The sequence below is a fragment of the Ahaetulla prasina genome, chromosome 4 (genome assembly GCF_028640845.1).
Source record: "Ahaetulla prasina isolate Xishuangbanna chromosome 4, ASM2864084v1, whole genome shotgun sequence".
Classification (NCBI taxonomy): domain Eukaryota; kingdom Metazoa; phylum Chordata; class Lepidosauria; order Squamata; family Colubridae; genus Ahaetulla; species Ahaetulla prasina.
Window position 1 is genome coordinate 38768551 of NC_080542.1, and position 26765 is coordinate 38795315.

Below are 26765 nucleotides of genomic sequence, written 5' to 3' on the forward strand. Positions count from 1 at the left end.
CGGACTCAACTCCTCTGAGTTATAATACAACTCCTTATACCTATGGTTTTGTAGTCAAAGCCAGCTTCATTTCGATAGTCAAAGAACAATGTAAGGAAAGTTTGTACCACCGTGGCTTTTAATGCCTGTAATTAGCAATTTTCCAACTCGAATCTTTGGACTGGGGATTACAAGCATTAACTGTCCTTCTTTCTTCAGGGTTTAGGGGAGAAGCCATGTCAATGGCTACTCTCTTGTGAGGTTTTTCAGGGTTGCTGCCTCCTACTATTTAACATTTACATGGAAGTCATTCTTCAGACAGAGATGTGGTACACATCTCAGTTTTGATGCTCAAAATTTCACATTGCCACACCTAGCCCTCCTCACAGTGGTGGGTTGCTACTGGTTCTCCCCGGATTGGGCAAACTGGTAGCAGTAGCGGCGGGAGGCTCCGCAGAAGTGTGCGCATGCCCACGAGCGAACCGGTAGTGACCAAAACTGAAAACCACCAGTGCTTCCTCAATATAGTATTCATAACATGCCCTGATATATGGAGGCTGCAAGGTTCTGAATGGGAGCAAAGCAGACTGAAGTTGAAACCAAACAAGGACCTCACATTCATAAAGTGAGAAGGCCTAAGATTTGAAGATTCTTCTTTTTAATGCCAACATCTGCTATGTGGAATTATATTCTGGCTAAAGTGAAGACTACCCCTGTGATCTTTATTCAGAGGATACTGAAGGCAAATATCTTTTGAACAACATTTGTTGATCAAGTAGATGCACCTAGAACTGGATGCTATATATTGAACTTTGTTGTTTAAAATTACTGGTGTCATTATTATTATTTCCTATATATCATACCATGGACGTTTTGTTATTTTTTTCCCCTTCCTGTGGATGTTTTAATGGTGTGTAATTTGTTCATTGACTATTGTAAATCCTTGCAGAGTCTGATGGAATCCAATCTTGAATGATATTTAAATAAAGACATATTCTTGTTCTGTGTCAATAATCACTCTGGGAATAAAACATGAATAACAGACTCAATTTGGCTCAATAAATGGCTCTCTATATTTTTTTTTAGCAGGAGATACAAATGTAAAGTAAAACATAGAAAATAAATGGAGATGTATGCAGGTTTCATTTTTGTGAAAGAAATATATTAATAGATTCATTTGTTTACATCCAATTCTTGTTTGCTAAGGAAAATTAGAAATGAACAAACTAAACATGCAATACTGGAGAAGAAAGCAACATACAAGGATGCCTCATTTCTCTTATCTTTTTTACATACCCATGTTTCCTCCCAAATAGGACCAGGTATTATATTCATTTTTGCTATAAAATTAGGTCTTATTTTTGGATTAGGTCTTAATTTGGGGAAAAATATGGTACTAAATGTGTCTGTCTGGCCAATGATCTTAATTGGGGCTTATTTTTGGGATAGGGCTTGTATTACGAGCATCCCGAAAAATCATGCTACGTCTTATTTTCAGGGAAACAGAGTAGAAAGGTGTGATGTTGAGTGGCAAATCCCTCTTTTGAGGAATCCTTCCTTGGGAAGTTTGTGAGGCAATAATAGGGATTCTCAGTGCCTCAACAAACTACACTTCTCAGGATTTCCCAGTGGAAGCAATGCAAGTAATCATAAGATGGTAAGCTTGGAGCCCAAAGAGACATCATAGGAATGCTGATCTAGATATCCCCCAGCTTTAAAAATAACTTTAGGGGGCAAATTCCATCTCTAATGGCAATCCTATCCTACTATTTTGTAAATCCATTGCATGTGTAAAATCAGTTCTTAAATAACAAATAAATACTGTGCTTAAATCACCTTGAGAAGCACTCTTGTTTAACTCAAATTGGGTCAGTTACACTTAGCAATAAGCAAAGTTGAACAGCAGAGCTTTTGTGAAGGGAAAGCAAAGAAGAGGTGTTACCTTCTCTACCTCAAAGAAGGAAGAGCTTATTAACACCTTCCCCACATTCCTAATAATGAAACAGGCCTCTGTATTGTGTGGGTTAGAGCGGTATGTTTCTCCCCCACAATGCACATGAAACATCAGCCTCCAATTAAGATCTAATTATCTGAGGCGAGTTGATTTCCATTAACACGTCTGATTCACAAGCAAGTGTACGGTGCCTTAGCCTTAAAGCAGACTTCATTAGCACTACTCCACATCTGTTTTTGGAAGCTAGGGGAAGTTAGGGGAAGTCATCTTGCTAACGGTCACAGATGGAAGTCTAGCCAGCCAAGTGCTTTTATACTTAGCCCCCACTCCACTTAAAGGGCAATTTAATGAATTTAATTTAATTTAATTGCAGATCTTTGTAAGAAAGGGAGGAAGGTTTTTAAATTGTTCTAGCAGGTTGGGTGGGTTGAAAAGACTTACAGGTGGTCCTTGACTTATGACCATTTATTTGGTGACCATTTGAAGCTTCAGCAGTACTGAAAAAAATTATTTACAATCAGTTCTTACACTTATAACCATTGCAGTATCCCCATGGTCACATAATCAAAATTTGAGCATTTGTCAACCAGCATGTATTTACCATGATTGCCATGTCCCGAGGTCATGTGAGTTTTTTGACTTTCCCAGCCAGTTTCTGACAAGCAAAGTCAACAGGGAAAGCCAAATTTGCTTAACAACCACATGATTCCCTCAACAACTGCAGTGATTCAGTTATCAACCGTGGCAGAAAAGATTGCAAAATTTGGTGAAAACCTTTTTAACAGTTTAGCAACAGATATTCTGGTTCCAAGTATGAGAGTTTATAGTATACATTATAAAAAGGAGGCTATATTGGGCTAATTTGCCTAAAGTATTTGGTATTTTTAAATTGTGTAAAAACCATGATTATATAATTTGAATATAGTATTTTTAATACCTATTTCAGTCTTTGAAATGGTAACATTCATATTGTTACATCTTAGGGTATAATTTTACTTATCTTTGCAAAATATATTTGCAAAATATACCAATTTGTTCTTAAATGTTCCTCCACCAGTAATTGTAAAAATAGAACACAAATTGTACAAAACCACATTGGAAAAAAAAAACCTGTACCTTCTTAGCAGCTGTGTGACAGGCAAAAGCATAAAAGTAAGTCTCTTCTTGCATGAATTAAGTCTACTTCTGTTGATTTCTCTCTGCATAAAGATAATAGGTCTTCATCATGAAAACATTTTTCTTAGATAGCAACTGTGGCACCTTTAATGGTTGTATTAAAAAAACTTGATTTTTTTTTGCCTATTTATTAAAAAAATGGAACATGCTTATTGTTTATAATCGTTTTGATTAATTCTGGAAACATTTGAAATGCCCCTAAGAGCAACTTTATAAACTATATAGCTTTGGATAGTTTGTATTATAGTTGTTGAAATCTTATAAATCAGGGGTCTCCAACTTTGGTCTCTTTAAGACTTGTGGACTTCAACTCCCAGAGTTCCTCAGCCAGATTTGCTGGCTGACGGACTCGGGGAGTTGAAGTCCACAAATCTTAAAGGGACCAAGGTTGGAGACCCCTGGTATAAATTATTTCAATAGCCCAATATTCTACGGCTATTACCAGGATTGATGTTGAAAGCCAGAGCTTCATAAACCAATCTCATGCAGCATTGTTGGATACTTTCATTGCAGGTTACAGACTATCTCCACTATTGTGGGGATGCAGGTAGATATGGGCAGATATGGGTAGTCCTTATGACCACAACTGATATCTTAATTTCTATTGCTGAGCAAAGCAATTTTTAAGTGAGGCATGCACAATTAAACAACCTTTTTTGCCATGGTTATTAAGCTAACTTCAGTTGTTAGGTGAATTATGTGATGATTAAATAAATCTAGCTTTCCCTATTGACTTTGCTGTTGGAAGCTGATTGGAAAAACTTCCAATTGTGATCAGTGACCCTGGGATGCTGCATTGTAAATTTGCAGATCCCTCGCATCCTGGACATAAACTGTTTCAACTCCTACCCTCAAAACGACGCTATAGAGCACTGCACACCAGAACAACTAGACACAAGAACAGTTTTTTCCCGAAGGCCATCACTCTGCTAAACAAATAATTCCCTCAACACTGTCAGACTATTTACTGAATCTGCACTACTATTAATCGTTTCATAGTTCCCATCACCAATCTCTTTCCACTTATGACTGTATGACTATAACTTGTTGCTGGCAATCCTTATGATTTATATTGATATATTGATCATCAATTGTGTTGTAAATGTTGTACCTTGATGAACGTATCTTTTCTTTTATGTACACTGAGAGCATATGCACCAAGACAAATTCCTTGTGTGTCCAATCACACTTGGCCAATAAAATTCTATTCTATTCTATTCTATTCTATTCTAAATATATGTTGGTTGTCAAGCCCCCAAATTTTGATAATGGAGATGCTGCAATGGTCGTAAGTGCGTAGATTGGTCATAGCCTTTTTCAATTTTGTTGTATTTTGAAACTCACTAAAGGAATGGTTGTTAAGTCGAGAACGATGTATACCTCTTACAAAATAGAGGGAAGGGGTTTGTGAAAGTTGATGTCAAGAGAAATTATATTCCAACTGAATTCTTGAAAATGTGAAAGGAATGTTTCAGTAGCAGTATTGGTGCTTTCTTTGAATAATGTGTTGGCTACCACATCCATAGACAATCCGTGCTTTCTCCAAGACTGATTATTATAGTTGTTCAGCATACATAAGTTTTATATTTATAAAATTGTGCAAAGTGTAGAAAAAGTAGAAGACCGAAGTGTTTTTTCTCTTAAAACACTAGAATTCAGGATCATCCATTTATTATGCATTGTGAGACATTTTGGCAATGGCAAAAGGAAGTAGGTCTTTATACAATGCATAATTAAATACAGTGCATAATTATCTGGAGTTTATGCCCTAAAATATGAAGATGATAGTAGCTTAAATGATTTTTGAGCACACAAGTGAGATTATGTACACTCATGGAAGATGCTTGGGCATTTCCTTCTATGTAAGTGCATTGAAGTTCTGTTGGCACATCTGGTTAACCATGTGAGAAACAGGATGCTACACTATTTAAGGTTTTGGTCAGACCATCAGGTCAAAACTGCTGAGGAATCCTTGTAACCTGGTGTCTGCAATGCCGGAATCAGCTCAAGCTTAGCATTGTTTCAGATTTACTAAACTAATTTTCATGTGAAAATTAATCTTAGAACTTGTAGTTCAGATGTTGTGTGGGGAAGGAAATGAGGATAAAAATACAGGACAGCAAAAAAGAGGAAGCAAAACTTGCAGAAGAACCTCTGAAATTCAGTAGGTAGGAAAGAAAAGTCTTGCTTTCTCTAGCCCAGTGTTTCTGAGCTGGGGAATTCTGGGAGTTGAAGTCCACACACCTGAAAGCTGCCAAGGTTGAGAAATGCTGCTCTATATCTCCACTATCAATTACAGAAGTTGAGTGCCCAGGATAATACCTCATTGATCTTACTGGATTAGCATGATCCATTTCAAAATGTAGTTAATTTCCAAGCAACAGGATCTCTCCCCCCTTCACAACTTCTGACTGAAGCCATCACTTTTTCTCTCTCTCTCACTCACTCAATCTCTCTCTCTCACACACAATATTATATATTACATATTATAATTTGAAATTAAAATATAGATTTGAAATTCTTTTTCTATGTTATAGAAAACACATTTTATTAACTGGCAAAATAGTACACAGAATCAGAAAATATGAAATACCACATGATTGTGTCATTCCTCCTTCCAATATACCTTGAGTAAAATGTAGTCTTTGTTATATTTTATAGTTAAGAAGCAGCGGTTAGAAGTCACTTTCAACTATGGGACTTTGGGTATTCAATAATGCCCCCATTTCACTGCCTTTCTTTTCAAAGAATGAAAATCTGGGATTTTGTTCCAATATATTCCTCAGATATCTCCAGGTTCTGTAAAGTGAACTGTAAAGCAGCTTTCCCCTGCTCCCAGGTTCTACTATTAAGATTCACTATGCCTAAATATGTAAGCTTCAATAAGGTCATATCCCTCGTAGCTCTCTGCTTTCAATGTTTCTAAAACTACAGTCCTTAACTCCTTTTAAATTTAGCTTCTGAATAATATGGATACCATGTTTTCCCCAAAATAAGACATCCCCTGATAATAAGCCCAGTCAGGCTTTTGAGTGCATGGCAATAAGACCAAGCACTTATTTCAGGGTTCAAAAAAATATAAGACAGGGTTTTATTTTTGGGGAAACATGGTAGGATTGTAAGGATTTTTTTTTTTTAAATTATTTTTAAAAATAATTCTCTAAATTAATAATCCATCTTCTCTAAATATAAATAGTGTCATTCTAGGAACTTTCTTTGCATGATCTTTCCATGCTTACAAATCAATAAGATAAAGAATCTTTTTACAAGGGCTATAATTTTATGAAATTTCAAGTTTATTCTCACTATGTGAATTCTTTTTAAATTGGTGTTGAACCTGAAGCAGGCAGTTTCCATGATGGTATCTATTCTTGATGGAATTCTAACTTTCCAAGTCTCTACCCTATTCATCTCATTTCCATCAACTTTTATTTATTTATTTTACAAAGTTTGAAACTAACAAGGAAGTTTGTGGGTATACTTATTAATTTGCTAAACCTCAGAAGACCTATTTTTGATAATGCTCTATTTTAGTTTTTAAACACTATTACCTCAGAAATCAAAAGTCAATCCTGTTTCCTGATAGTATTGATGCTATTGCTTTAACTATCACTGCATCTTAGAATGAGTTAGATATTTTAAGAAGTGATTTTACTGGGCTATTCAGGGCAGCAGAGTTGGCTACAAATGAATCAAATTCATTGTAGACCCAGTCCACCTTCCTTGACTAGCTGCCAAAAACCAAGCTGGCTAAAAATTCTACAACTTGCTGTTCCTATATATCTGAAAGATGCCAAGTAAGACAAGTGTAAAGTGTGCAGAGGAACGCTTGCAAGGAACTCTGTTTAGTTGAAAGACGCCATTTGCATTACTCACTTTGAACAAATATTCATTTAGACTTGAAGGTCCCCTCTTGTTGATCACTGGTTACCACTGCACAGGAAAATGGTCCTTTAAATGTCACATTTTTCTAAATGAGTCATTTTTTTCTTCATACAATGACCCTCCACCTGCTGGTTCTGCTATCTGAAGTTAGGCATATGGTAACCAGAGCATGAAGTCCTTTCTAATAATTGCTTTTTTGATATATCTGTGAAAAAGTAAACTTTCCCCCTTTGGGATTTTCTGAATTTTCGCTTCTATATCAGTGTATATTTTTTAAAAAGTTGAAGGTCCCCAGGGCTTTTGTTTCCGTGATCAAAGTTTACTGTATTAAAAATAAAAATGTATGCATTTATAGAATATTTGCTGAGTCATATAAAAATAACAACGTCCAATTTTTCATGAAAAAAAAATCAGTATTTTTATGAAGTAAAAAAGAGTGAAATTGTTTTAAATTTTTGTAAGTAGTTTCAATATCTGGCTTAATAGAAGGCAGTTGGAGTCTAATGACTGATTCTGCATTTAATCTATTGTGTTATGTTTTTTTTAGATGAATTATGTGAAGAAAATCCAGCTTGTGCAGCTATGTACTGAAAATGAAAGAAAAAATATTTTGATAGTCTTATAATTGTGTATTTATCTTTGATCCTACTGAAGAATTTGACAAGGAAGTACTCAAAGGTGCTGTATGAGATCTGGTATCAGTTAACTTTTCATATTCAGCTATATTAAAATCTAGGGATCTACCATGAACTTTAAATGCATCTTTTACCCATACATTATTTTGTAATATCATGCTTTGATTAGCTAGAAAATATTGGTTCACTGAGTTCTGAAGATATTTGAAATGTTAACCCATTTCTTTTTGTTGGCCCCACTCCAACAAAACAGTCCAACTCAAGGTCTTCCTTCCCTTCAGACCGCCAGCCACCACGATCAATCAAAACAGTCCATCCAATCCTGAGCCACACATAGATGGAAGAAGCCATCAAGATAGCAGCTGGGCCATGGGGGTGACACATTGGCAACCACTAAGCATGCCTATGCCCATCATCCACCTGGGTATCAGAGTCTTCCAGTCAGCCAGGAAGCCTCCTCCCAGGGCCCTAACTATAGATACCTTACCAGAGAGAACTGCAATCCTATTTCTAGACTGAACTGCAGAAAGGAGGATAGAACATATGCTGTAATTCACTCAGCTTCTGCCTTGTCTCTCTGCTGCACCTTCAGGGGCTGACTAAACATTACTTTACCAGAAACAGCTCATCCACAGCCTACCTGGCATTACCAGCATCCCACTGCATCAGTCCACACTATCCCATGCTCCTGATGCTGAGATGTCACTGTCTGCTTCCGGCTTGCTAATCCACCGCAGCCGCCACATGAATAGGTCCATGTAAGCTGCTTGTCTGTTCCTCTGACACTGCTGCTGCCATTGCCACTTCTCATGGTTGTTTCATGGGATTTTAATATTGTAATCTTTTACAACATATTACTGCAAAGTAATGGAATCCATCATCAACCAATCCATTACCTTGCACTTAGAAATACACAACCTTCTCTCAAATAAACAATTTGGCTTCAGGAAAAAATTATCATGCAATTTACAACTTCTCCACTGTAAAAACCTATGGACTACAAATCTTGATCTAGGTAAATCAATAGATGCAATATACATAGACTTCTGTAAAGCTTTTGACTCAGTAGTACATGATAAACTTCTCCTAAAATTAAAATCCTATGGCATTTCAGGACCCTTACACAACTGGATATCTGCTTTTCTGTCAAACAGACAACAAATAGTTAAAATTGGTAATGCTCTATCAAATCCTGTTCCTGTCAAGAGTGGTGTTCCTCAAGGTAGCGTTCTTGGACCAACTCTCTTTATAATATACATAAATGATCTTTGTGATCATATCTCAAGTAACTGTGTTCTCTTTGCTGATGATGTCAAACTTTTCAACACCACTGACAATACATCCACAATTCAAAAGGACCTTGATCATCTAACTGCTTGGTCTAAAATTTGGCAACTACAAATCTCAACCAGTAAATGCTCAGTCTTGCATATTGGAAGAAAGAACCCAATCACAAAGTACATGCTTGATGGACATTACCTCACAGATGACCCCCACCCTGTCAAAGACCTTGGAGTTTTTATATCTAACGATCTAAGTGCCAAAGCCCACTGCAACTATATAGCAAAAAAGGCTTTAAGAGTTGTTAACTTAATTCTACATAGCTTCTTTTCAAAAAACACCACGCTACTGACCAGAGCATATAAAACATTTGCTAGGCCAATTCTTGATTACTGCTCGCCTGTCTGGAACCCATACCATATATCTGATATCAATACAGTTGAGCGTGTCCAAAGGTATTTTACGAGAAGAGTTCTCCACTCCTCCGAAACCAATAAAATACATTATTCCACCAGACTTGATATCCTGGGTCTAGAAAACTTGGAACTTCGTCGCCTTCGACAGGACCTGGGTTTAGCTCATAAAATCATCCGTTGTAATGTCCTTCCTGTCAATGACTTCTTCAGTTTCAATAACAATAACACAAGAGCTACCAACAGATTTAAACTCAATGTCAACCGCTCCAGTTTAGATTGCAGAAAACATGATTTCTGTATGCTTGGAATGCATTACCTGACTCTGTGGTCTCTTCTCATAACCCCAAAAGCTTTACTCAAAATCTATGCACGTTGACCTCACCACATTCCTAAGAGGACTCTAAGGGGCGTGCATAAGAGCACAAACGTGCCTACCGTTCCTGTCCTATTGTTTTCTTCCCCTATATATATATATGTTTATATTACCTTGTTTCTCCTCATATATATGTTTATATATTATATAATCCTTTATGTAATGCTTGTATATATTGTTATGACAAATAAATAAATAATAAATAAATAAATAAATAAACATAGCTGGCAAATAATTTTGATTTTGCAGACCCCTGGACCATATTTTAAAAATCACTACTCTAGATTTGTATCAGATTTTTGTATGGGTCTTGCTGATACATAATGTGAATATATCAGCAAGACCCATATAAACAAAATCCATGTTTAGTGCTGGTTTCATTTATTTTATGAACATTCAAGATACCATCCAGCATGGGAAAAAAAAAACAATTGCTTGCTCAAATTGAGCAATTGGTTGGACCCATCTTTGGCTACAATAACTGCAACTGAACACTTCCTGCAAAGTCGAATCTGCCAGAATTTGTGTAAGAAACAAATCACAATTTATTGTGAATTAATTCTGAATTAATTCATGAATTTTGGTAGATTCTACTTTAACATTCAACTTAGTTTTCCAGCAAGAACTATTTATTTCAGATCCTACCATACTTTGGTGATGCTTAAATTTTTACTTTGAATTCACTGTTCTAGGGCTCTGAACAGGAGGAACACCCTGAAATCTGGAGCCCTCTCAGAACCTGGTAATACTCTGTTTTGATGCAGACTATCATATCGTGTTCCAGCTTTCTTTTCCATTTTGTTTGGACAATCTGACAGCAGCAATGGCAGCAAATTCTAAGGTATTCACATGTAATTCCCCTTGTATTCCCCTTCAAATTTGACTGTGAACACTTGAGATTACAATCCACAGGTGAAAACTTCTGAACTGGGCTATTGTGAGCATTTACTTTTAATATTTATGAAGATCAGTGTCCAGGTAAACATAAATGCCAAAAACAGCTGTTTAAGCCCCGTAGATAGGTTTCCTACTTGGACGAAGTGTTTCTTAGTGAAGTGTAATTTTTCCCCCCAAGCATTATCAAGAAAAACAGATGACGCTGACCAAAAAAGAACCCCACGCCATGATTGATAAAATCTATTAGTTGGCAACTTTTATTTGAGTTATTCTGTTTCACAGAGTACAGAAAGAAAGGGACAACACAGACAGATCATCTCTCTCCCAAATATTTTACTCAAAGTGCTAAGAAAATGTCTCCCCTTGCTTTTTTATATTTGGGATAAGCAAGCTAGAGAGAAGAGAGTTAGTTGAGTTTCTAACAAATGAATACCGGTAATTTAAAAAAACATTATATTTTCAAAGTGTCCTGAATATCTTCCCCTGCATTTTTGGGAAACTCTGCAAAACTGCAAAGAGACATTCATGAAATTGAGTGAATTTAAAGAATTTTCAGAAGACTTTAATCTTTTAATTTACATGACCAACAGTAGTGGGTTTTCATTCGCATTAATTTAAACAATACCATAGCTGCTCCCAATGGATGTATTCTATATATTAAATTTGACAACTCTTTAAATTCATCAGCAGGAGTATTATCTTTAGGACCATTTTCCCCAAAAGTAAGGAAATTTGGCTTACAAATAATTGAAGTCAATATTAAATACCTAAGGAAAAATACTAGACAGAAGACAAGTTCTAATGAAAAATTATAATTGCTTACAAAGCACTTAACACGAATTCTTAATATATCTTTCCATCTTTATTTGTTGCAAAAGCAGCAGTAAAAATGGCAAATGGTGGATATTCTGAACTTTTGAAAATACATTGGAATGGAGACTCTAGTCTACATTAATGTTTGTGGAAATCCTTTGATAGTTAATTTCAAAAAAAAGGACATCAGTAGGGAACGTAAAGAAAAATATTTTAAACATGCACTTTGAGAAAGTGAAATAAGTTATCTGATACTTACCATGCTGACTGACAATAAGAAAGTTAAGGATTAACATCATGGCTGAATTTGCCTATTATGCCAAACCAAGATATTTTTATGACGACTTGTTGAATAAGATATAGCCTAGCTCACACATAGTACTAAGCCACAATTGGCAGCTTCATATTGCCCTTACTCAAAAGCAAACCACACTATAGTTTAGTATGAGATGTAAACTTAGCATTATATTAATTTGTCAGTGTCTCATAACATTAGTTTAGGAACATGAGGGCTGGCCTGCTTCTTCAGAATAAAAATTATATGTATCCAGCACACTCTTAACTGAGTGGATTATCTGAGGTTTTGGGGGGGAAATTAGCAGGACATCACAACAATAGCTTCCTGTACCAAAAATTGGCATTTAGCAGCATCCTGCCTTTAAGACCGTTTCACTTAAGTATTACAGCTAACAGCCATCAATCAACCTAACAATTATTATACAGATAGTTTTAACTTCCAGCTGACGTCAGAACATAATTGGTAATTTATTTAATATATCAGAGTAAAATACTCCAGAATGTACCACTATGGATATGTGGAAACCACTTCCTGACTAACTACGTAGAATCTAACTTATTGTAAATTCCATAGATATTATGTTGGATGTATACCCTGAAAAAGTATTAATTAATAGAAGAAATATTCTTTCAATTTCATGATTATAGGGGTGAGCCTTTTTCCCCAAGGGATTTAGGAAAAATGTCACCGTGACAATAGTTATTCATTGAGCTTATGTAAGCAGTATATTGTCTTCAGGACAAATATAAAATTTAAACTAGGGACCTTGTGCAATACAGGTCAATTGCATAACCACCATTTTATACCAGCAGAAACAAGTGTGAAGAATCTTGGTGGGAACCATGTTTACATCTCCATTTCGGGCTCTCACTCGTCCCTAACATTGCTGACTGCTCCTTGAGATCTTTAAAAAAGATTATGAAGCTTCAGAGCAAGGGGAACAATCTGAGTGCTATTGAGCCCTTAATAGTTTATAGACTTTTTTAAAAAAATGAAATTATAAAAACATTCCCCTAATTCAAGGCCCACCCTCCCCCAATTCTTGGTTAGTTGGTTGGTTGATTATTATTATTATTATTATTTTTTGCTTGTAATCATTCCTGTTTCTCATAAACATTGAGGTAGATTTCATGTAACAAAATGGAAGAGAGGTGAAAAGTTGCAAGATACATTTCCAAATGTGTACCACTTAAGTGGCTCTCTTCCTATTTAAAGAAAACCATAGTTGTAGAAGTCATGTGACTTATGCAGATGAAAATTTTATATTGATAATTTCAGGAGTTATGTGATAGAGAATATCACGGCCAATGCAAGGTCTCTTTGAATTGCTTCATTTGATGATGTGAACATGGGTGCAGGCCCTGATTGCCTTCCTCAGGAGGGCTTCTTTCATTTTCTTGTAATATTTGCAGAGATTTAAGAAATCTGTTCAGCCCTTGTACAGAGCTACAGCAACCAAGAAAAATTTAAAGTGTATGGCAACTATGACAGGCATAGCAACCATTTATTATAAAATGTTTGTGACCAAGGTAGGCTTCGGCAGAAACAGGTCTATCGGGAAGGATAATTAAAGCTTCAAGGCTGATATGGGTCCCCATTAAAGGCTGCCAGGCGGGTCAGAGACAAAGTGGACACAACTGGACATTCTCCTATGGAAGCCTCCAGGAAAATAGATCTATAACTTCCATTTATGAGTTCTGCAATACTGGATTTAAAAGGTTTTTCAATGGAGGATGAATTTTTTCCTTGGCATCTTAGGAAGCTTTATGAGCAATCATTAAAAGATTGGATATGTTTGTCAATTTATCCTGTGGAAGATATATCATAGCAGTTTCAGATATCTGAAGAGTTGCTTCTTAAAAGGAGTGGCATTATTATTTTTTATTGTTCCAGAGTTAGGACCGGAAGGTTAAAACTACAAATAAATAAGTTCAGGCTATGCATCCAGAAGAATTTCTGATCATGTAGGTTGCTAGCCACTGGAGTGGACCAGCCAATGAAGTATTGAGTTCATCAAACATGTCCTGGATATCATTTGTCAGATATATTTCAGTGGAACCACCGCTGAGGAGGAGGTCACATTGGATGTATTCTAGGATCTCTTCCAACTCTATAAAAGGCAGTTTGTAAAATGGTTCCAGGTTTCACTGGGAGGCAGGAAGCATAGTGGGACCCAACTTCCTCAATCCCAAAACAAAGATCAGAAGACATGCTTCCTTGTGCATTTCTCCTGATCACAGGCACAAAAATAAGAGGAGGGAAAAGCCAAGAAAAACAAAACCCTCATTTCCCATAGTTGCACAGCAGCTAGAATTTTTGGATGTTTGCAGTATTCCATCTCCAAATCCAAGTTGATGAAAAACTATTATCACTTAATATATCTTTTATTAAAGGGCAATGTGGATTCAGCATTTTGAGATCCTCCCTTCAGTTTATTCTAGTCACAGGGACAGAAGCATGCCTGTGCACCATCTTAATACTTGTCTATAACACATTTTCAGGGGATTTCATTTGGTTCTCTTTTAGTTTTAGAATTCTTATCCCACCTCTATTTTATGTTTTTCTTTTTACAACCCTGCAGTTGAACATTTACTGGCTGGATGCCTTTCCTGATGCCTACACGAAGTTCACAGCAGATATTTTTTCTTAGCACCCTAGGAGAGAAACATCTGCCGCTACCTATGATTGAACTCTCTACCTTTCGAGTGGGAGGCAAGTGGCTTGCCTCCCACTCGAAAGGCCACTATACCGTGGCCTTGCCTCCCACTAGGCCACTATACCGTGCTTATCCTATTTTTATTATTTTTATAAATAACTTAAAGCATGGGTGTCAAACTCGCTGTGTCACGTTGCCCTCATGTGACGTATTGTGGTTTTTTTCCCCTTCATGGAGCTGGGGTGGGCATGGCCTGAGCATGACACATCCAACCCATGGGCCGCCAGTTTGACACTCCTATTTTAAGGCATCAAACATTTCTAATACTCTTTCTTCCCGATATTTTACCACAACATCAACCCTGTAAGGTAAGTTAAGCTGAGAGAGAATGATTGGTCCTAAATCACCCAACTGGTCTAATGCTGGACTAGAACTTTCACTTGGTGTGCAGCTTGGTCAAATCAGAGAAAATTAGCTCCAAGTACTGTGAGGACCAATATGGCAATGTTAAAAGTGCCATAGCAATATTCAGTCCTTTAGATTTCTGCAACCAACATATAAAGAGGTTTCTTTTTATATGTGTGAAGTTCTTGCCAAATTATTTTTCTAAAACTTGGACCTTGAACCAAATTAGTGTGAATGCAATGTAAGTATTGGAAGTTTCTCTCCGTGTATATATAAATGCTGAATCCACTTAATTGTTTGTATAATATGTGGCCTATTTCCATTGCTAGAAAGGTTTGTTTCACCCCACAGTTGTATTTCTATGGCCTCTGAAATTGAAAAAAACAGGTTAGATTAAAAAATACCCAAGCAAGCAGGGTAACTGAAGTTCACAGGAGTTCAGCACCTTTTCTGCTGTAGGCTTTTTTAAAAAATGTAATCCCTGACCTCTTCTTGTATGACAGTGGTATAACAGCAGGGAAGGTATGAAGACCTGATTCTCCTGCAATTTCGTTTCTCCCTCAGCAAGGGGAGAATTTAAATAAAGGATAGGCGTAATATTGACACATATAGATCAGAGAGTTAAAATCTGACTAAAGACAAGGGCAGGGGAATGTGGTGATTTGTAATCTTGACCAGACAAAGATGGGAAGAAAAAAATGTTAAGATTCTTGTTGGTCTCCCTTAACCCAGTGCCTCCCCCAGATCCACTGGATTAGTCATTTCTCAGCATCATGGACATTAGGATGATCAGAATGAAATTCAGCCCAGATGGAGATATCTGGCTGGGGGAGGTTGCTTTAAGTCTTAGAAACACTGGTTCCAACTGGCTTTATGTGGCCAAAAAGATGGAGCTAGAGAAATGAAGTTCCTATTCTGCTATTTACTTCTAAAATTCAAATTTTCTCTTAGTTTGCAGTGGGGGGGGAAGATTATAAGCCCCAAGGACTCATGCCTATTGCCCATTGGCAGTCTGAGACATTGGGATAAGGCAGGCTGTAGATCTTAACACATACATTTGTTAATAGAACCTGGAGATAGGAAGACAGTTGTCTCAAGAAGAAGAAGAAGAAAATCCATGCAACTCTTCTCCCCTTCTCCCCTTTTTTTAAAAATAAAGCCTGATGTATAGATAGGCTGTTTCAAGGAGACCATCCTCACAATACAGAGGTACCGTACATCTGTACGTGACCCTTATCTTAGAACAGTATACTAAAATATAGGTTCAGTAAGGCCAGAGAAAGAGAGAGAGAGAGAGAGAGAGAGAGAAATACAGTGGTGTTAAATATGGGAAGATGTTTACATTTACACTGTTACCCCAATAATGTTAACATGCTGCCATTGCAAGAGAATAATGAGGCAAAATGTGCAGCTACAGTTATTATATAAGAGCTATCTAAAGCAAGATGTGAAGTGGTGAAAAATGTGTAAAACAGTCGCCAAAATATGGGAATGCTTTCTGGGCTTCTACCTAAGTGTGCAGTTTACAAGTCCTCCAGAACGACTCACAAGAAGCCAACACAGACAAAAAGAGGAGCTTCTTTTGTGGAAAAAAAAAGCTTATTATTCAGTGCAATAACATAAGAACGTCCATGCTACACTTTTGGAAGTTGGCTCTATTTCTCAGCAGCATTGCTAAAAGTGGACTTTTAATGTAAAAGACCAACACAAAGACACTTGTACCAGCAATTGGAGGCCAAGGTTTTTTACATCTGTTAAACGACCAACCCCCAAATACCCTTTGTAGTAGCATAAGAGGCAGAGAAATCTGACCCACTTGGATATCCCTGTGTAAAACAGGCACGTACAAAAACTTTGTGATTTGTTGTGCCTTCAGTAGGTTGGAGTTCATTAACCTGTTCTCCTACCCCACCCCAAAACACGCAAACTTGGGTAATCTTTTTACCCATCCTACCCTGAGATCTTTCAGACATCAAAACTGAACCATGTAGATAGAGTTTCACCAACACCAGTAGCAACCTCAGTACTGAGCAATCAGGTGGTGAAGGTGACTATGCCCTGCTAAGCCTAATTCCAGCATATTTCTCATTCCTTTCCCCACCTTTGTGGCTGGTTGAAGCACTGGAGAAATATTGCAGGTCCTGCCCATAAAGAGCAGTAAGGAGAGGCAACTCACTTTAAAAACCAAGGCAAAGAAGACAAGGGAGAGGCAAAAATGTTCAGTCTAATGGAAACTTGGAGGTATTTTAGAGAGAAAAGAGCCCCTTGTGGTGCCTCCACTTTTCATGCAGCATCCAAGAAAGGTGGGGTGGGTATGAGGTGGGCAATCTCTTTAAGGAAGCCAGAAGAGGAACAACGGTGGAACAGACCTCAGATCTTACTGTTCTCCAGGTGTGAATCAATGTGTTTTATCAAAGCATCGTCTGGATAACCGATGGGAAAGGCCACCTGGCAGAGAGGGCAGCTTCGGATGTCAGAGTCTACTGTTTCCATCAGCAACTAAGGGATACAGGGAAGGAATGCAAAGTAGAGAAAGGTATCATAAAACTGAACTTATTAAATATTTATTTTGTGTCATTTACATTGTTTACCAAGATTCCGAAAGGTGGAGCTTTTAGATATACTCCCATAATGGAATGGTAGATAACTTATGACTCTTTGGGATATATTAACTATAGCTTCCTAGAAATTTCAAAGCCAATGGTGCAGGGGTGAAATGCTACAGGTTCGGACCGGTTTGGCCAAAATGGTAGTCAAACTGGTCCGGGTGGTTCAGAGAACTGGTAGTGATGGCAGTGCGAGGCTCTGCCCACCTACCTCATCATTGTTACTTCCTGGTTTTAACCAGGAAATAACCTGCTTTTGATCCTCTGCGCATGCACAGAAGGGTTTGTTCATGCACAGAGGGTCCACACGTACATGTGACATGTGGCGCATGCACTTCTGAATCGGTAGGAAAGGTAAGTAGATTTTGCCGCTGCAATGGTGAAGGATATTAAGAATTGCAACACTGAGAGAGCCACAGGTTCTCAATTCTTAATGTAATGATTTAGCTGGTAACAATTGAAGTTAAAAGGTAAAATGTAATCATATTTAAATAAATTTGTGGTTAAAATGAGAGGTTCCTGTTATAGAAAAGTGACCACAGTCACAGGGAAAGCATATAAAAAATGTGGAAAACTCCAGAGGGTATACACATTCTGTGAACTATACTTTTTAGGCTCCTCATGCTGATCCCTGAGCATGAAACAATAAAATTAAATAGCATTATCCTGTATTTGATATCAACTGTTAGAATAAAACCAGGGGTGAAATCTAAAAATTTTCCCTACCGGTTCTGTGGGCGTGGCTTAATTGGTGGGTGTGGCTTGGTGGTCAGGTGACTGAATGGGCATGGTCAATAATAATAAATAATAAAAATAATAAAGTATACAAAACTTGGCAGGCACCGGTCTACCTTCTTTAAAAATAGAGGGACTGGTCTACTAGCTGCCTACAGCGCTGATCAGCTGTAGTGCAGCCCTTTGAAGTGCCGCGGCAGTCATTTAAGGCCATTTGCAGCTATATCACCACCGAGAGCTTCAGGGACAGAGAAGAGGAACAGCGAGGCGTGGGCAGTGGGGTGGGGCAGGGATTTTTGCTACTGGTTCTCCAAACTACCTACCCCCATCGCTACCTGATCTCGCGATCTGGTCTGAACCAGGAGCATTTCACCCCTGAATAAAACCAATAATTTAAGTGATTTTTATATACCACCAAATGTATCACTTTATAGCATGTAGCGTTCTGACACTACTGGTGTCTCTAGAGTTATTTGAATCAATGTAATATTATTCTTAACCATGAAATATTTATCTGTATAAATTACAATTTATCTGTAAGATGCAACTTAGTTCTCTTTATTTTTGAGAGGGGGGTAAATCTTGAAAAATATAAATGCAAACTTATCATATGTATTTAAGAACAGTGATCAGAGAATTATTGATCAACTTCCAAAATTAGCTAAACCAGTCTTCCTGCAACTGATGCCGTCCAGATGGGTATAATTTCCTGAATCCAAACCACCATGGGGGCTATTCCAAGTGCTGTACTCCCAAAAGAATTGGAGGTTGGGGATCAAAGCCAAAGATTCCTATTTTTCTCGGGCAATTGTTGCATAATAGGGTCCCCAACTTCCCCAGTCCGTGGCCTGATATTGGGCCACACAAACCATCACCTGCCCCAGCGGCACCACTGCCAGTCCGCAGAGCCAGAAGGTTGAGGGCTGCTGCTGCAGAAGATACTTCAATCTCCCTCCCTTAACAATCTTGATATGTAACCTCTTTTAATTTATTTTTAAATTGATCTTGTTAAAATCATGACCATTCTTAGAAAAAGCCTTCTATACAAGGTACATGAGGCCCCTTACCTGTTAGCATTCTTTTAACTGAGGTACATTTTATAGTTTTAAGTGATCATTAGCATTTTGGGGCCACAATTAAATTGTCTTCTACTGCTGTTGTTCTAGTTAATTCTATTTTATATAGGACTATAAACATGCTTTTTGTATGGTCTCTATTGTACAAGCCAGCATGAGAATAAAATTCAAAATAAGCAGTAAAATGAAATAAAGTTAATCAAGATAAATATTAAACATGGAAAAATAATTAAACTATCATGAGCATGCCTATAAACATGATACCAAAATACCATTTCCATCCTTCTTGGAAATAACTGGGCAACTTTAGAGTGCAAACTCTGATCAGATGTGGGGAAAATGTTGCAAACTTGTGAAAAGTCAAGCATCTTCTAGATCATCATTAGGAACTACTTGGATTGGATGTTAATTGCTAAGGTTAGGTATGTGATTTGAACAGATTTTAAAATTCTAAAGTTAAATAATCTACTTCATATATTGATCATTTCATCTTTTCCAAAATGGGCATCAACTTGAATTCAGTCATCAACGTGAATTCCGACCCAAGATATACTATGCTTAGGGGATCTTGAAGCTGTGCTCATAAGAGGGGGAGTTTGATGTATTAGGATCTGCACAGAAATTGAAATAAAAATATAAAATCTCTGTGCTCACTGAGACCTTGTCAATGTATAATTAAAAGATGGTTACCACTATCTTGGGAACATTAGGTCTCACAAATTTTGTTTCTCACCCAAAAGATTAAGTGTTTGGTCTATAGTATTAAAATATACACCATAAACACTTTGCACTCTTAGAAAAATCTTTGTAAGTAAAATAAATTGGGCAATGAAAGTTTATTTAGTTAACTGATTCTGAACGGAGAACTGGGGTGGGGAAAAGGCATAGAATACACATGGCATTGGATGTTGCTTACATTGATTGAGGGCCAGGACTGAGCATGCTCAGCCCTGGAGTACGATGCATCAATCCGGTGCATGGAGGTGTCGGGAATGGGGAACCCTGCACAGAAGGAGGCGCAGCGGATACCCCCTACTTCAGGGCTGGGGGGGCTTGGGAGGGCCCAGTCGTCTTCATCCGAGGACTGCTTCTCAAAGCGCAAGTGCTCTTCGAAGTTGTCTCTGGCATAAACCTCGCAGTAGGGACGATGCTTTGGTAAGGTGGATATTTCTGGCTGCAGCCAGAGAGAACGGTTCTGTTGATACAGAGCAGCGTCGCTCACCTCCGAGTAGCTTCGACGACCTTGGAAGCTTGCTTTGATGTGATGACTGGAGGGCTTAGAATAGCCCAGATCCATAATGTTTCTGTCAGCCCCTGGAGATCTATGTTGTGAAGTCATGGCAGGTGATGAACAATTTTGGACTGGTGAGCAGCGCTGCTGGGCAGGAGACTGGTTGGGTAGTGGAGCTGGTGAACGCCGCTGGCTAACAGGAGACTGGCAAGGAGGGGGGGCTGGAGAACGACGTTGATGTGCAGGGGATTGACCAGGTGGGCCTGGGGAACGCCTCTGTAGGGCTGGAGATTGGCTTTGAGGAGCAGAAGGCCTTCCTTGTTGAGCTGGAGACGTGCATTGAGGAGCTGGAGAACCACGTTGCTGGGCAGGAGAATGGCGCTGGGAATGGGGAGAATGCCGCTGACCTGGAACAAGAGATAGAAGAATAGATGCTTTGAGGATACATAAGGTATCCATGGCAATGACTGACCAACTTCCAAAAGTTGCCTAGACAATTTTGAAAGCTCACGTGACCAGTACAAGTCAAAGCTTTGGTGCTATACACGCATTACATACTCGTTGGTTCTACTTGATCCTTAATAGAAAATATGTTTTATTCGAAAATATGTTTATAGCAAAAGCTAAAGGAATTGCAAATCTTCTTGCTCATGATTGAAATTAGAATCATCATATTTAACAAAGCAAATGAGAACGGGTGAAGTACCATCTGTCTCCCCAACATATAATAGCCTTTCCTTTGCATTTTTACAAGGTAGGTATTCTAAAGTAGCTAAGTACCCACGCTCTGTGGATCTGAGCATATAAAAGTAGTTAATTATATGTTATTATAAAGATAGTCAGAATACTTGTATCTTAACTTGTATCTTCAATAACTAAGAAATTATTGATATGATATGAAATCAAATATGAAATTTTCTATCACTGATACAATATAACAGCTAAATTTGGTGATGCTGTAATGAAAGAGTTAACAACTGATGCAAGCCTAAACGTAGTTGTTTCCCTTTTTAATAAATGCGCTTGTGTTATTTATTGATTGTTGATCAATTTTTTTCCATTGGTCTGTCTGAGATACGTAATTCTTGATTGTTGCAAGAAGAGGAGGAGGAGGAGGAGGAGGAGGAGAAATAGGAAGGAGAAGGAGAAGGAAAAGAAACAACCACCTCACCTCAACCCTCTGTGATCATAGTTTAAGCCTAGTTTGCTATAGTCATTCCTTTATGCCCAAATTCCACTCACCATTCATGACCTGCTCCTGCATAAGAGTTCGGAGGATCTGACTTTGAAGAGAAGTCAGGTTTCTTAGGCGGCATAGCTCTTCAGTGAGTTCTGTGTAGGCCAGGGCTAAGTTTACTCTAACAAAAGACAAAAAATAGGCAAAGCCTGATGAATATTTTGAACACAGAAAGCAATTTCTCCCAGCTGTTCTTTTACCGTAACTTTTCTGGGTCATTGTTGGTAGGAAAAGCTGTAACATCTTCCTTTAAAGCTGATTTCTGAAGACTCTTACAACTATCATGAGCAAACTATCTTTTCTTCAATAGGTTAGTAAAGTAAACCCTGAGCTACAGACAATACTCTTGGCACTATCTCATCCTTCCATTGTACAGATAAGGAAAAAGGTTGATCAACCATACAGATGGAACACCATCTGATCTCTGGATACTTCATACTTTAGGCAGTGGAAATTTCTTCATTCCTTCACAAGGGATTCTGTGCAAGTGGATCTCTAAAGTATTTCTGCACCAAAACAGTTATGGATGCATAATTTGTAAATTTTTGCCATATCCTACATAAAATGCAGATAATAAGTTTAAGTTGTAAGTTCAAATGTGCCTTGAATTTCAAGGGTTTATCTCTAGTGGTAGTATATGAAGCAATAGCAGCAACAGCAATGCTCTGAGCAGCAATGGGTATTATTTCAGCATTTATATGTGCCGTATGTCAACAGCATTATCAGAACATTACAAATAATCATTATAAATAAATAAATGAGAGAGTCCTGGGGAATATCAATGGAGGGGATTTTCCAAGCATGCTTTAGGAGGCCAACCTTGTATCACAAAGTCAATTGCTCTTATGTGCTGATATAGAAACCAGCTTAGTAACATCATTTCAGTAATGCAAAACTGAGCAATTGGCAAGTTTATGGTTATATTGTGGCGCTCTGCCTAATTTTATATGCCCTCTGCAAAGAAAAACCCCTTTCCTGACAACATCTCTTAGGAAAGAGATAAGAGATGAAAGAAAATGATCTATCAGGAAAACCTGATATGAGCTTGTGAATTCCCTTTGTAATTTATCAGAAATGCTTCACAGTAGAGAATGATTGCAGTGATTACTCCCAGTTGCTGCTCTAATATCAAATAGAGGAGGACATGTAGGTGAGGGAGAGTTAGCATGGAGCAGTGGATTTAATTGGCCTAAATGTCACCTTACATCTCTCTTTTCTTCAGAGACCGTAGGAATCTCAATGAAATAGAGGAGTAGTCCAAGTTTGTCATTTATAGTCCTCAAATAAAGAATATAAAAAATATGATTTAGATTTTATTTTGCAGGTGTATACAACTGTTGAGAATGAAGCCAGGGATAATCTACAGAAGTGCAACTTCCAGAATTGTGGCTCACTAGGGGGAGTAGGAATTCTAGAAATACAACTGGAGGCATCAATTTAGGATTCTGGGGTCTCAAGATTATTTTAGGACTTTTAAAATGAATCTCAGCAATAGGGAGCAATTCTCATACCTGGCCTGCATACTTAATGCTAGAGAGGGAAAGACTGAAATTTCATTTCAGTGGTATAACTTTAGCAAGGATAATTAAGGTAAAAGTTTAATAATTCCTCATGCCCTTGTCCTACCTAATTTGTACAAGAACCAGATCTTCCATGGGAAGCATTTTGAAAAATGGGCAAGCTTCTCCCAAGAAATCTTTTGTGTATCTGTCTCTGATCTATGACTGTAATAAACTGAATTGAATATTGTGTAGCCAATACCTAAGGTATTCTTGTCAATTACAATAGTATTTATCAGACCAAATGAGGTGCCTACCCAAGACAAGGACAGCTCTTGATGATCATTGGATAACCATTTCATTCATTATCAAAATGAGTTCAAGTTTCAATGAGGACACTTTTCTATCTAAAGGTTAATCCTAATCCTAAAGGTTCCTAAAAGGATACTGCAGGGCAGAGGTGAAATCTAAAATTTTTTGCTACCTGTTCTGTGGGTGTAGCTTGGTGGGTGGGTATGTCCTGTGACTGAGTGGGTGTGGCCAACTCAATGTCACTCACAGCCATGCCCACTCAGTCACAACCCGCCCACCAAGCCACACCCACAGAACCCAGTAGGGAAAAAAAAATAATTTCTATTTTGCCTTTTCCCTTTTTGCAAGATGCCTGCAGCTGCAGCCTCTCCGCCCGCTTGCCACCCACTTGCCATCTGTTCCCTTTCACCTTGGGTCGGGGGCCGGGGACCAGGGATGTGCCATTCCCGGAGGCCCTGGAGCCACCACTTGCCTCAACTGGGTGGGGGAATGCACCATTCCCCACTCCGGCCTTTCTCCGGAGCTGCCGCCCATTCACCGTCCACTCGGCCCCTGCTCGCCCTTCGCCTTTGGTCAGGAGCCGGGGTCCAGGGACGCCCCATTCCCTGAGGCCCCGGAGTCGCCCCCTGCTCGCCGCCTCCTCAACTGGGTCGGGAAATGCACCATTCCCCGACACCAGCCTTGTCCAGAGCTGCCGCCCGCTCTTCCTTCACCACGCAGCATATACTTACTTTCCTCCAGCAGCTAGGAAAGGCAAGCATCCAAAAGTTATCGGAGTTGCTCTCCTTGAATATGCCGCCTTATTCTATGCGCCGGCTGCACAAGCGCACGCCCAACCTGCCACTGAGAAATAAATGAAATAAATGGTGTGCGCTTGCGCAGCTGTTGCATGGAACAAGCAGCAATGGTGGTGGCATATTCAAGGAGAGGGATTCCAGTAACTTTTGGACGCTTGCCTTTCCTGGCAGCCAGCCGCTGGAAGAAAGTAAGTATACACTTCGTGGCGAAGGAAGAGCGGGCGGCGGCTCCGGGACAAGGCTGGTGTTGGGGAATGGTGCATTCCCTGACCCGGTTGACGCAGGCAGCGAGCAGGGAGTGGCTCCAGGGTCTCAGGGGAATGAGGTATCCCTTGGCCCTGACCAAAGGCAAAGGGCACACAGGCGGCGAGTGGGCAGCAAGTGGGCGAAGGAAGAGCAGGCGGCGGCTCCAGGGAAAGGCCGGTTGGGGCAGGCGGCGGCTCCAGGGCCTCGGGGAATGGGCCCCAGCCCCTGACCTAAGGGCAAGCAGGTGGCAAGCTGCTTTCCCGGTGTCCCGGTGTCCAGCTTGCAAAGGCTGGACTGCGGGCCATGGACTGGTTCGGGACAGTCAGTGATTGCTACCGGATCAGCAAATTAGAACCAATCTCCGCTACCTACTCGCCCGATCCAGTCCGATCCGGTAGCATTTCACCCCTGCTGCTGGGGTATCCTTGTCACAATATTCTTAGATGGTTTGCCATTAGGGGTAAGTCATTCTAATAATGTTTTGGATAAAATGCAGGGTTAAAGTTCAGAGAAGATAATAGTTTCTCCAATATTTAGCAGATTTATTGAAAGTTTAAGATCAATCGTGAAATTAAACAACTGCAAATATTTCATTAAGATTTCTATAATCACTATTACAGAATGATAAACAGTGTCAGATAAAACAAAAAACTAAGTTCCCAGTTGGGCTTGACAATGGATCTTACTGCCAAAAATAGAATTCCATTTCTAAGATAGCACCATGTCCCAACTAACTTTTCTGCTTCTAATAGCTTTTATTAAGAGTCTGATTTTAAATCTGATACCCATCTTCTTTTATAAATCCTAAATACAACCACCATTTAGGAATTTAGAACCACTTAACACACCACGTGTGTTAAGCAAACAAAATATCAGCAGTCTACCAATGTACTCATCACTGAAAAGGGGCTTTCTTTAATTTATTTGTGTGAGGGCACAGGAACTGGGAAGCCCCCATTCTTTCCAAACTTATAATAAACTGGGGATTCCCGCCCCCCCGCAATACATCCAGATCATCTTGTTTGGTATGAGGGAGGATATTAGTATGGTGACAATTAGAGATTTAATAGGATGAGAAAGAGACTTGCTCTTTTTGGAGCCTGCAAAAAGAAGGACAATTTCCATTCTTTAGCCCCTCCCTTGGAAGGCTAAAAAACAACAGTTTTGGAGAAGGATTTTTTTATTAGGTCCACCCAAATGAGGAAATTGTTAACCTCCCTCCCCCTATCTATTGCAACCTCAGTAATTACTAGGCTCTCCCTAACTCAGCAGAATATATGGTACTAGGTAAGCATTCCAGGGGAGGTGAGGGATCTCCAATTTGAAAAGCTATCCTGGGATCCAAGTGCCCAGAGCAGCCTCAAGGTACTTCTGGTCAATTCTAAATCTTGCTGTAACAAAACTTTCTCCACCCACGACTTGGTAATGGCCAGACAGATCTGGCCTGTATAACCAAGATCAGGCTGGGCAAGGTCAATGATGTTTTCCTATCTATTGAATAGCAGGCTGTCAGCCAACAGCCTTGTTGAGAGTCCCAAGTCCTAACTCTACTTAACTCTGGCTGCTCTGAACACATTGCACAGCTCTTCACCAACAAAGTTACTCAATCTATCTGATTTTTCCAGGAAAATCAGCTCATGGTCTCCCATATATAGGCAATAAGACGTGTTGAGGCTAGAAGGAACTTCTTCTGTGATAGCACTAGACCTTTGCAATGGCCACCCAGTTGAAATTAGACTGACTCCCTCCTTAATTACCTTCCACAGAGCCTTTCAGCCAGGACTATTTCACAGAATGTTTGGTGATTTTGTTCTCACTCCCTGGCAAACTTTTTGACTAGTTTATTTGCTTATTGATTTCTTTTTGTTTCACTTTTGACTGTTGAAATTAACAGTCACACTGTTTTGACTGTTGCCTGTTGCAAGATACCTAGTTAACTTCAGCCTGATTTTTTAATTTCATTTAATAATGGCAATTTATTCTGTTTATTTTGTGCATCTATATGTCCTTGTTGAAGCCAGAAGGTACAGAGAAGTAAGAAGATTAAACACTCTGAGAATTTTTGTGCTGCTTATTAACAATCAGTGGTGGGTTTCTACCGGTTCGCCCCGGTTCAGGCGAACCAGTAGTGGCAAGGCAGGTGACTCCGCCCACCCGCCCAGATGTCATCATGGATGGTTTGCGCATGCGCAGAAGGTTCTGCACAAGTGCAGAAGCGCCATGCACAAGCTCACAGTTCTGAACCGAGAAGTGAAGGT

General features: G+C 38.9%; 1 protein-coding gene across 1 annotated transcript in view; it reads right to left on the reverse strand.

The window, feature by feature from the left end:
• Positions 1-10826: 10826 nt before the first annotated feature.
• Positions 10827-26765, reverse strand: part of TBKBP1 (TBK1 binding protein 1) — a 95799-nt gene continuing 79860 nt past the window's right edge. Inside the window, exons 8-10 of the mRNA XM_058182858.1 lie at positions 21659-21774; positions 20102-20823; positions 10827-17267 (exon numbers count right to left, since the gene is read on the reverse strand). Of these exons, the coding sequence (XP_058038841.1) occupies positions 17139-17267; positions 20102-20823; positions 21659-21774 (967 nt within the window). The 3' untranslated portion in view covers positions 10827-17138. The remainder of the gene's footprint in view (positions 17268-20101; positions 20824-21658; positions 21775-26765) is intronic.